At 34.5% G+C, this 13375-nt stretch overlaps 1 protein-coding gene across 2 annotated transcripts in view; it reads right to left on the reverse strand.

Moving 5' to 3' along the window:
* Positions 1 to 13289, reverse strand: part of LOC117153690 (carboxyl-terminal PDZ ligand of neuronal nitric oxide synthase protein) — a 37980-nt gene extending 24691 nt beyond the window's left edge. Inside the window, exons 1-2 of one of the 2 annotated variants that reach the window (XM_033327972.2) lie at positions 12086 to 13289; positions 3506 to 3653 (exon numbers count right to left, since the gene is read on the reverse strand). In XM_033327972.2, the coding sequence (XP_033183863.1) occupies positions 3506 to 3613 (108 nt within the window). In that variant the 5' untranslated portion in view covers positions 3614 to 3653; positions 12086 to 13289. Of the gene's footprint in view, positions 1 to 3505; positions 3654 to 5611; positions 5899 to 12085 lie in introns of those variants that run through there. The other variant, XM_076618866.1, reaches the window with a different exon arrangement.
* Between the last annotated feature and the right edge of the window lie 86 nt (positions 13290 to 13375).

The following is a 13375-nucleotide window of genomic DNA, read 5'->3' on the forward strand; positions in this document are numbered from 1 at the left end:
GCTGAAGAACGACGCGAATAGCTTCGGTGCGACGTTCCCTCGCAAAGTGACCGCTTTACGGTGCCGCTTTACGAGCTTACGAACTTACGAACGCTAAAGCTTTAACCTTTCTGAGAAACGAACGCGCAGCGCTCGAATAAACACGTGCACAATGACGTCACGGTCCTGTTTCTCCCCGCTTGTGTGCCGCAACCAAAAATATTCCCTCTGTCGCGTTATTGTTGCGATTGTTGCAGTCGATAGGTAGTCATCGATTAAACACCTAAGTTTCTTCACTTTTTCTTACAGTTGTCGATGATTTATAGAGGTTATAAGTTGTGTCATAATCGTGTACTGTTCGAAGAAGTGAGCGAATATTGATTTTTTAGTCCTATCACCTGTCGCTGAAACTACTATGGGACTTAATTGTACATGATTGTTTCTTTATATGAATCATTACTACAGTAGTTACCTGCATTTGATCAATGTCATTTTTCGTACTGTGAGCGGCAGTGAAGTCACGTGACTCGTGAGGGATACATTAAAATGAAGCGCATGCGTATTGGGACCGATTTGTGTGTTAAGCGAATGTAGTAGTATATAATCTACATATACTATATGTATAAACTCAAATGAGCCTTGATATATATCAATTAATAAAATAAGTATTTTCTTCTATGATTCAATTAATTATTTTAAAATTGAATAAATATGTTTTAGAATGATATTTATATAAAGACACTATACTTATATAGCAATATATAATATATATAAAGCCTCTATTATACTATGCGTATCTTAATTTTTATTTCAACAATATAAAACTTTTAAAAGAAAAATCTATTAAGAAATTTGTAATGGTTGCGCACCCTATTCTTGAGATGCAACTATTAATGGAAGAAACAGTAACAATGTTTTAAAAAATAAGAAAAGAATTCCATATTAATTTACATTTAACGGATATTGAAAATCCAAGTGTGTAATACTCTTATTTAGATTATTTTTGAATTGTTTCAACTGTTCTATGAAAATTATAATACTGGTGGTTGTTTCAGCGACTTTGTTTTTCTAAATCACCCTGTATATTCTCAACAAACAGATTGACCGCTTCCGTAACGGCGTAACGGAATGATACACTTTTCAGTTTCTTGGAAACACTTGCGGTTTTATGCGGCCATTCGAACGGCCCGAATTGTGCAGTAAATTACAGCGTCACTCGTCAAGTATTTCGGGAAAGCGGGACCAACGTGAATGGCTTCATGGTACAATTGGAAAGCGCCAGAGAACGGAACTTCAGTCACTCACATGATATAGCTACACTACTATAAACTGCAAGCTCAAAAACTAAATTATATATTACAAAAAAATTGTATCAGGTTGTCCGAAAAGTGTCTTCCTTTCACAGACACGTCTTTTACAACAACGCATCTTTATACAAACATGAAACCTAATCTGTCGAACGTTGTAATCTTTATCTTGATAGAACAAAATGGATCGTACGTAATTCGATAAAATAATACAAAACAGAAAATGTTGTGCATCCATTACTTCCTTATAAAACGAAAGAAACTATTCGGACGACCTAATAGTATGTAACAAAATTTATGAATCCATAATTTATTTAATTTTGATACACTATAAAATACGTGAATTATTCTATCAAATGTAATACAATAAAATTTCCACGATATTAAAAATCAAAAATATTGCGATCAATATTTGAAGAAGTTTTATCCTGACAACCAAACTTTATTAATCTAAAATCAAAATTTATGAATCTATACTTTATTCAATTTTCATATGAAATACATACATTATCTTTCCGAATGTACTATGACAAAATTTACTCGATATTAAATATAAACGAATATTACCAGTATTAACAAAAATATTCTGATAACAAAAATCATCACAATTAATAGTTTCAACCGAAATAAAAAACCAAAATATTCGCGCTGTTTGAAAAAGAAACAAATAGAAGACCATACAATTTTACCGTTTCGTGTATTCTGCGATCGCGGGACATAATCCAGATATCCGTTAGACAGCTGTTGTTTCCATTCTCATTTCAGCACTTTTCTTCGCCGATCATGTTTCGAAGGTTTAACGTTTACCTCCCGCGAAATAACTGTCCCCTTCCGATGTTATAGTTGTAATAGCCGCTAGTGTTCAGAAGACAACGCGGCCTCCCTCCAGAAATTACGCCTTATTGGCACGATAAAGTTGCTTGCTGTTACTACCTTTGCTACGATTTTCTCGGAACTCACTTAAAATGGAAAGATCGTTGGCGCGTGACTGGACCACGCTGTGTTCTCATTGAAAACTCGAGCTTTTACGATGTAAATAATGGAGGTACAAATTGAAATACACCATTAATTATATCCGTAATTTAAAATCGTAGTTACAGGTATTGTGAGTAATTGAACAGTTTCAATCTTAGAAATGGTAAATTGAGAAAGGAAAGTTTTACACTATGAGATATTCGATACAAAGGATATCTAAAATTGTGAAAGCCGATATGAATGTCCTTTGAGGTTATGTGACGTGGTACAGTAGCCTTCCCGATATAGCGAGGTCTTAAATTAAAACATCCACTAGCAATAATAACGAATATAGTGAATTCCAGGGTTGCATATAATGATTTGTGTTTTTCAATAAAGATTAAACTAAGCTTTGGTACGTTACATGAGGTTATGATTTTTATCTTATCGAGTTTCTAGCAGTTCTACAGTCGAAGGGTTTAAAATGTAAACTTCGTCTGCTGATCGATTTTAAAACCTTGATATATATAGTATCTACAGGGAAGGTTATATCAAGAATTCTTATTTGATAGGATATGATAAACGTGATCTATAATCTATACGAACGAATAACTCAGGTGGCGCTAGCCTAAGATTCTACGACCAGAAAGAAACCTTTCTAGAGTCAAATAACGTAAGACAGATAAGTAACTACAAAATGATGAAACTCAACTGGTGGTATCACGATATTACGTATTCCCGAATCAGGAAACTTAAAATTGAGGGATACAATTATGTCTTGATAAAATCTTATAGTAGTAAATTTAAGTCCTATCATCCTAATATTTCTTAAATCAAGATTTAGATCTGATCCAAACTACATAATCCTAGAATTTTCCAGCCTAAAGTTCCACGATGGATGAATTGTTCTAACACAAATCCCACAACTTCATATTCTTTGAATTTAAGGTCCTGTGATCTTAGAATTGCTCTACTGGATATCAAATCTTTCGAACATTCACAAATTTCAATAGTTCAGGAGTGGTAAAAATTATTTGTTACTTTTTAAAATCCATAAACCTCAATACATTATCATTGTCCTTAACGAAATTTATAATGAAACGTTATACACGTAATATACCAGTTTCTTTAGAGTCACGTGGGGACCTGGAATTTGCCTGGGGATGCGAATACGAGTGGGAGAAGCTCAACGGCTCGCAAATTCTCGTTTGGGCGGTGGGCAGCCGCTGGCTGTGAAAATCGGAAAGCGTTTAATGTTTGATTACCTTGGCGTGGAAGACAATTCCACGGTGGAACGCCTCCTCACTATGCAGTGGTATCCTCGTGTCGTACTCGTCATTATGCACGAGATTGTATTGCTTCTTAGAGGGCATGCTTGGCCCAGCTTCATTCGATTATGCTCGTCCAGTCTCGCTGAAACATTATATCAAATATTATCGTTTGACATCATCGTTCCTTCACTCATAAAATTTTCGCTTTCCCCTTCTTATTTTAGCTCCCTCTTTATCTTCCTACGTTTAGAGACTAAGATTAAGTTGAAAAACATTGTTCTCTCGCGTACATATTTTTCACGACTTAAAATCTGCCTGTCCAAACAAATATGAAAAAAAATGATTTGGAGACGCTGTTGTTTACGACTTACCGCTGTTGAATTCTTTTTCTGCGATTATGTTTTCCATTTTAGACATGTTAAATAGATAACTTTTAATTAAATAAAACTTTATGAAACGCATTTCGTGAAAAATATAGATTTAGAAGGCTCTTTAGTAATCTTCCAGAACCGGAATTTAGTTTCCAAGAAAAAGAAGCGGTAATCAATTACAATCAATTAATTGTTAACTAGTAACTGTTACAAATAGATTATTTAGTTTCAATATAATGGTATACTAATAAATTAATATAATAATTTGGTGATATGCAATGAATTTCATTTCGTTGTAAATCTTGTGGATTAATTCTACTATAATCTTTGAAACTCTTCTAATCTGTTGTAACTCACCTACCAAAAAATTTTCCAAACAACTTCCTGATTTCTAGAAAAACAAACTTTAGTATAAGTTTGAAATAAAAGGGAAGGTGAGCAGAAGAACTATATTACGTCATATAATCAATACTATATCATGTGTATTTATATGAAAATCTGTATATACGAGATACCAGACATTTATCATAGCCTACGGAAGCAGGAATGTTTGCGACCACCGAGTCACAGATTTTCAGCCTGCTGACTAACGGACAGGAAACTGACTAAGCCTGGATAGGAAATCGATGTCGGAAGATTTGTACGTAGCCACCACCCTATTAATCTCTCTGATATTCGATTTAAAGGTAAAAATTCATGGGTCAGATAGGTTTTCGACTATATTTCGAATAGATTAGTTCGACTGACGACAAGAATAACCTAACCTAGGATAAAAAATGTGGGTCAACCTCGCGCTTCGGCTCTCAGCTGCTTATGGCTAGGATCATTCCACATTTCAACATCAAATGTTTACTTTGTAGCGATAATATGGAGAGTGTTGTACAGTATCCGGACTGCAAAATATTCGGCCAAAATGACACATTTTATAAGGTGTAATATTGCGTATGCATTTGAGTATTGAATTAGGTTAGAGTTATTTTTTATTTTCCGGCCGCCGCCATTAAACCGTGATCATACAAAGAACAGTAAGTTGTTGTTTTGCCGCTCTGTATGATCACGGTGTTACGCGGATTTCTACAGCGAAGATTTTTGTCGTCCATATGTTCGTAAGACCGAATTTCTAACACAGTTCATTTCCGTGAAAAATGACGCCCAGCTTCGACTTTAGCGGCCTAAAATACCGCCGAACAGACATACTATACTTTAACCGGATACTATACTTTATTCTTTTTATTTCCCAATATAACTGCTATAGCTTTTATAATTCTGTGATTTCTAATAATTTAAGTTTTATAATCTACATACATTTGCAATAAAAGTGTAATAGCAAATTGAAATGCGAAATGCATGACTAATAATTAACCTAACCTTCACGACATGAGAGTTCAAATAAGAGTAAGATTAAAAAATAAAAATTCTAATACTACAGCCAGGTCACTAAATGAAAATAATAAAATAAATAGTTGTACATAAGTAACTAAACTTCTCTTTCTATTTTCGATTCTTAAATCCAAACCTGCCAACATCGCGCCAGGTGCTCCACCATAATAATCTAGCCGCAATAAATCACCTTGATAAATTCACCTTGAGTATATCAGATTGCTCACCACTGTAAGCCTTCATCGTACTTTTATTCTTTCCGCGTTATCGAGCCTTGATTACTTTCTGAAAATAGTACATATAATCTCTATTTAAGGCCTGGGATTTCAAAAAGAAAGAAAGATCGAACCTGTACATCCACGTGCTGCAACTGGTACCGCGTTCAAGGTCAGTCGTGAGCATAGCTGACGCACGGCTGACGTTTTCTGATCGAGCTGTGTACCAGGTCGAACAAAAAGGCTCGTCGAAGCCTCAAGATAGCATCGAGGCCGAGAATAAGCGCCGATTTCCTGTGCCCGCGTTCAATGCACGAATCCCACCGATTCGTCCTCTCTCATTCATGGTGTAGAAGTGCCAGGTGGTCGGTCCTTTATCGTAAAAGCTAATTCTCGAACTTTTTTTTTTTTTAATCTGTATGCGCGTGTTTTTGTATTATTAGATTGATGGGAAATAAATTCCTAACTTAGATCGAATGGAACGGATATAGGTTAAGTATGTTACTGTGATGCTAATATTTTATCATTTGTTACTTAACTTAGAAGAGCTTTCAAGTGTAAAAGATTAATATTTATGTATGTCATTGATTGATTAAAAAATTGATTTACGTTCCTTGTATTTGTATTATTATGAGAAGAATTCTGCATTATTTATCCCGAGAGTGTATAACCCTCGTGTGATTTGGTATTATTAGATTGGTGCAAAATAAATACCTAACCTAGATCGGTTGTAATGGATTATAGGTTAAATATGTTACTGTAATGAGAACTTTTCATTATTTATTGTTTAATCTTCAATAATACCGTTAGAGAGCCTCTCGAGCGTAAAAGATTAATTTTTGTAATGATGTTATCTAAAAATCGAAAGTTACTTTATTAAAAAAAAAATATCGTTGAGCAAATAATAAATTGCCTCTCCTATCTCGTCCCTCTCAACTTCTAACAATACGATCATTCTTGAAACGTAACAAAACTTGTCAAGATTAATCTCAGTCTTCATTGAAAAGCCCTTTCAAGGGGAGAAAAATAGTGCGAATTTAAGAACACGATTTTCTTTTATTAAATTTAAGTCGCCTGGAATTAAAAGATTGTTAACCTCTAACGAAACCATGCACGTAGCACGTAAAGCATGAAAATCGTCATCTACTGCAAAAATGAAAATTTGTTAATTTATAAAATTAAAAAATTCGGTCTAAAAAAGTTCTGAAATTCAAATACCAAAATATCATCGAGTAGCTAAGTGTTATATTATTTATATAATAACAATAGAAAAGAAGTAGAAGCCCTTAACAATAATCCTTATACAGTGGTTCATAAAAGTATTTGAATATTTACGATGAAAAACTTTTATGTATACATATGTGTGTATACAACACATCGAAAACCCCAATAAATCCAATTTCAGTAGTTTACACTCGAACCCTCCGTATATTCTCCCTTAATAAACCTTTAATAAATGTAAACCGCACACTTGTATTCCGAACAACCCCAACCTTTTAACAACGCAGCGCAGCTTAAGCAAAAAGGATACACGGAGTTCATGAAAATTACAGTACGTTGGAGGGTTGCGAGAAATCCTAAGATCCTCTTGCGTGAGATTCGAGAAATAAAACCTCGAGGGGCGAAACAACTTTACTTTACAGAGTAAATGAGATAGAAAAAGAAAGGAACAGGGAGAAGAGTGAAAAAGGCAGAGAAGCCTTCTATATCAATCGTACTTGGCAAGATTTTATCGTGACGGTGATTCCATTAGTCCCTTGCGAAAACAGAACTACCTTCGACTTCAACTCTTCTACACGAATTACATTCGCTGGCACGTGCAGTGTGTTGCATTTAACTTACGGCTGAAGATAACGAAAATATTATATAAAATAATATACTAAAAGCAGGCACGAATTAGCGGAGAGTTATATTCCTTGTATTTCTCGTTATTCAAGAAAAATACACTTCATATTACAAATATAACAAGTGAATTATCTTAAGAAAAATTAAGAAAGCAATAGTATCTTAAAAATGCATATTATACAATTTTCAATATGACCTATTACAAAATAAATTTTATTTCATATTTACATAAATTTATTTCATTTTAACATTTTTAACCCCCTCCTAATATCTTTATAAAAGTCGATTGTCCTTCAAAGATTGTTTCAAAAGCTTTAATCTGTCCTGAATACTCCTAATTAAAATACATATACAACAATATAATAATGTGTGTATAGATATAAGAATTGACAAGTATGAAATGCTATATCAGAGGGATAACAGGGAAATTAAAAAAGATGGCGAAAGGGAATGAATATATCGATCGGATTTGTGATTCATGTCCAAGATGATTCATTTCAACAAGAGAAACACATATGCAGGACTTACAGATGTCACGTGTGAATCGAAATGGAAGAATTGGCTGCAAAAGAGGAATCAAGAAAGTTGAACAGATTCGTTAAAGCTTTCTCGTACAATATTATTAGATAAAAGAAATAAAAAAGAACTCTAGGTTATCTGCATTATTTTTATCCCTACACTAACCTCAATATTCAATAAAACTATCTTTAACACTTATTACTTATTTGCGATGACTATTTATACTACATACTAACTTTTTGCTAAATATACTTACATATACAGTAAATATCTCGTAACATTTACATACATTTCAATACTCATTACATTGCTAATGAAGTTCCAAAATCTTTTATATAACACGTATAATATATACACAAAAGTTTCCTGTGGTAAGCGTTTAAGTACTTCAATGATTCGCTGTGTACGATGATGATTCTTTGATCACACCCGTTATAGGAAGCCTTGGAAACCATGGGTACGAGATGGAGGGGGATTAGAACGAAGATGCGAGAGAGCAAAGGTAAAGAAGAGACGATAGATGGGAACCTTATATCAGAGGGACAAGTCGTAGCTGGATTTATTCTTCGAACTAGAATTCACGACGATCGGCTCACTGGGTCCATTCGTAAACGAATTCTCGGACCACGCAGTAAGGTCATCCAGCGATTTTGTTACACCATGCGGCAGCTGCGGCTTTATCCGCCTTTGTATCTCTCCATGACCATTGCGGAACATGTACATATATACTCACATGTATACTTGATTCCTTAACCGAATCTGTGAAGCATGAAAAAGCTAATTGATCAAAGTATCTTATTGCATTAATGAAACGCGTGTAGAATGCTATTACAAAGTAAACTGCTAAAGTGAGGGAAAAATGTTATAGAGACACTAATTACGTTAAGGTAGATGGCGCTAGTGTTTCTTTATGTATTTTTATATTACTTTCTTTCCATGAATGTAAAACGTTATTTTGGCATATTTATAGGATCTGAAATATTGGAATGTAGAAGAGAAGTATTTCCCGCTTCCTCGAAGGTATTTCAACCATGCTATGAAAAATGTGAAAAGAAAAGGTTTTATGAATAACAAGTATGGATAAAAGGCGGAATAGGAAGCAATTTTATTACATCCGTTTTAACGCCAACTGATATCCATGGAATCATGAGCGACGAAGAAAAAGAACAGTAATGTTTCTGACATTATCGCAGACCAGAAAGTAATATTTCCTGAAAAAAGAGTGGCTAAGCTTATTCCTTAGGGGGAAACGATTGGAACTTGATACAATATTTGCTAAATAGAATGCCTACTTAAATTCTACAGATAAAAAGAGAATAAATAAATTTCAAAATTTATTAAATATTGCTAAATTTTTCTTTTATCTATACATTTATTAAAATTTGTTAATTTATATTCTTCTGTTTAAGATACTACTTAAGATTTGTTAACTGTGATCATAGAAACACAACGCTGTATAAGTACACAAAACCGTAATGTTTAATTTTCATTGCTCGTATCTCTATCAGTTGAAATTAGACATGCTTCTATTCAAGAAATCTGAATTGCTTTACGAAGAAAACACAATTTGCATTCAATGCCCATACTCTTTCTTGGTATCATAGCGAACATCTGCCGTGAATGAACATTTAATGCACATAAATAATTCCTAGAAAGTTACAGGTTCGTTATAGGCATGGAAAATCGTTAAATACTGTTCGATTTATTTTTAATAAGCTAGACTCGAGCATATTGATTGCGAAAAACGGAATTAATATATGAAAGCAAACCCGTTGACCTTATACGTACAAATAAGTATAAAAGAAATAAATTCAAAGAAGTCAGTCAAGTTTAGTATATTCAGCAATATTTGATTACAAAATTATATGCTAACATATTGAGAGAGAAAGAAAATTGCAATTAAAAGAAGATACTAATATCTTGAATGAAAAGAGATTAAAAAGTTAAAAAGAATACTAAGAAAACAAGAATACAGTCGCTATACGTAAATCTTCCTCGACAAATATACAAACAAAGAAATGTCAATGAACAAAATTTAACTGAGTATAAAATATTTAAAAACGAATTCCTTAGTATAGCAAGCACTCGCCGACGGGTATAAAATGAATACAGTAGTTAATCTCTTGGAATGGATTAAATACGCCTATAATATCGGTCGTGCATAAAAAATTACACAGTAAAAATCCTGAGAGAGTCGATTATTAAAGGGATAGGCGATTGCGTCTAAACGCAGAGTTCAAATACCGCCAGAGGATGCAACTTTTCTGCACACTTGAATTAAGGTGGCGTTCACACGAGCTCGATTAAACAAAGCGAAGGTTTTTGTAGCTACAACCTGCGTCCACCTACGGTGGCAATAACTATGGGGAACGGTAAACGCGCGCCGCATACTCATTTCACGATCCGTCTCTCTGATCTGTTTGTAATGCGACATCCATCGTGAATAGAATCTGAGAAGGAAACGCGCCTTAACGCGATCTTCCCGTCTAATTCCTTGATTTCTACACTGACGCACAATTACGATAGCTTTTCATTACTTCTTCAAAATAGCCACGACAAATTGTATGAAAAGACATTTCCTATGGTAAAATCAAGCCCTCTGGTTAAATTTCCTGCGGTTGTAGAATAACAATAATATTGATGATAATAATGAATAAATAATTATTTAAAATTATTATAATACATATTTGATTGTAATAATAGATTGTAATAAAAGTAAGGAAAATTTTTTATTTTCCATTGTTAAAAAATATCTTAAATTTGAGGGATTGTAAAAGAATCAATTTCAGTTCTATACTAAACTTCTATTAAAAGAATCAAGGTCTTTCTGTTTTATGAACCAAGATTTTAAATAACAACTGCGAATTCATAAAAAAAGAGGAAGATGTACCGCAAAGAATATTAGATATATTAGCGTATCATAATTATAAAAAATTATTTTCCCAACGAAATGTTATAAATTATATAATTTCTACCTATCACTAAGCGTACACTGTTTATAAATATTGCTCGAGCTCGCAGGTTATGGAGACTCATTGGAAACTGAGTCAAAGTGAAGGATCTCATAATCTCATTTAGCCACCCCACGTGCTATTGAACGCGTTTTACGGCCTGTGAGCATGTATCCCGCTACTTTCGCACGAGTCGTTAATTTCAGTGCGAAATCCATCGGTTTTAGTGATTTACACCGCGGCGTCCCGATATACAGCTTCTCATTGGGTGTACGCCGCAGAAACGAAAGCTGAAAACAAAACCGACGCAACGAAAACGATCTATGAGAAAATCTAACCTAATTTAGTATATTATGTACAATGTACAGTAGTATGTTGTGAACTGGCTATCTAAGTTGCTCCCTACCTGTAGTAAGTCCCTAAGTTCGCTAATATATTATTAGTTCGTTCGATTTATAATTAAATATACGGAAAGTTGTTATCAATAAAGCTATACCTCCCTGGACAATTGGCCACATAAGTCGTCACTTGTGGCCAATTAACGAGAAACATAGTTTAGGGAATAAATAAAGTTCGCGAATACAGTATTGCGGCGTTCAATTTGTAACTAAGTACATCGGTAAAAATATACTTACCAAAAATTACCAATAATTATTGGTCACATAAATCCTCACCTGTGACCGATTAAAGAAACATTATTCCAAAGCATTACTCTACAGCATTGTTCATAGAACAAATAAAATCAATAATATAAAACAAAATCCACCAACTTATTACGTCGTTTGATGAATAACCAGATAATATACGGAGAATTTTCCCCATTAAAGAAAGATACTTTGATATTTTCCATACTTATTCCTGTACCATTATTGGTTATATTTATTTAATGTAGTAAATCACTTTTTTCAGTTAGTAAATAAAGAAGAAAATTATTACAAATTTCTTCCTTACAACCCTTTCATTTTCTCTATACTAAATACAAATAACGGAGCTTATATCACTTTCTATTGATAAAGCATTATAATAATACAATTTTATGATACAATAAGTAGACTGCGGATTTTTATGCAACTTCATATTTTCATGAATACAATTAAAAACTCAAAAACGTAGGGTCTACGCAGAAATTTGATTTTCTTAAATTAAATATTATAAAGAATATTATCTTTCGGATGTTTTATATATTTTTCTGTATCATATACGTCTTATGCATTTTTGTTTAAAAAATCCGCAGGCTAATGATAAGATAGCTAGAACAAGACGCCACAATATATCCATGCATAAAAATGTTACCTGTTAGCTGATTGGACGATCGAAGCCGGATAGTCCTCATTAACCAATTCGATTCGCGTTCTCGGCAAGAACGACCGAGACACGGTCCTTGCCCGAAAATCGGCTCCCTTTGTGAATGCAGCTTAACGATGGAAGGCAGGCCAGTCAGCCAGGAGAAATATGCACACATTCAGGTCCCACCGTTCGTGAAGGACCAACACCGATGCCCCATGCCGCGCGATCGTACACTAACACACACAACAGATCGCCGACCTCTCTCTTCTTGGAAACAGATGACAGAGTGACTCGGTCACCGTAACCCACCAGACGTCCCACGGGAACACCTTTATGTCGTTCGTGGTCTTATTCCACGCAATGCAACCACTTGATCATTCTACGTGTATATCTTACGTGCCACTAGCATCCATTCCTATCATCTCTTCTCTCTTCTGCTTTTTCTTTCTTCTTTGTTTTTCTTCTTCTCCCTCGTTCCTCTTAACCCTCAACTATGTGTATCGTTGTAGTAGAGTTTTACTTATTTTCAAAGTATCTTATTTTATTTAATATTTTATATCTAAGATTATGAAAATAATTAATGATTTTTCTTGCATAAAAGTATACAATATCGAATAAAAATATAATATATGTATATCTTAATATTAAGAAATGTAACTTATTGTGGTCACCTACATGACCCACGGGCCCACGGATAACAGTTAAGGACTAAATTCCTCTCTTCTTTTCGCGGTGAACGCCAGAACTCTTAAGTCTCTTTGGTATGACGCGAACAGAGCTATGAAACCGCGTGCTAACTCGAACGGGGCTCAGAGAAAGGAAACGACGATGCATAAGTTCGCTGTAAATGCACGCGAGATAACGAGGAAGGGATGAGGACAGAATATCATTCGAATCGCACCACTACCTTCGCATCGTCTTTTAATAACGTCAAGTGGTACCTTTCATACACCATGTTCGACTCACCACATTGTACCTCTCGTTCCTTGGTACTTTCTATGGAATTGGTTATCGATGAATATTTTGGAAGTCTAATAGTTCTTCATAACACTCACATTGTTCTCATTTTAGTTTTCGTTGTTCTGTCCCAAGTAACAAGCGCGCGCTTTGAATATACACCGTGCCCGCCGTGTATAATCGTGGTTCGTACAGCCCTCCGAGGACCGTGCAAATCACCCCCACCGTCAACGCAACCGGCATCACACTGAAAACCGGCTGGCTTGAATACTACTCTCGGCTTCTCGAGTACGAAGCGGGAATGCGATCGTGGAGTAACACCATCTGCGAGAAAAACTA

This window comes from Bombus vancouverensis, chromosome 1 (genome assembly GCF_051014615.1).
Source record: "Bombus vancouverensis nearcticus chromosome 1, iyBomVanc1_principal, whole genome shotgun sequence".
In the NCBI taxonomy this organism is placed as follows: domain Eukaryota; kingdom Metazoa; phylum Arthropoda; class Insecta; order Hymenoptera; family Apidae; genus Bombus; species Bombus vancouverensis.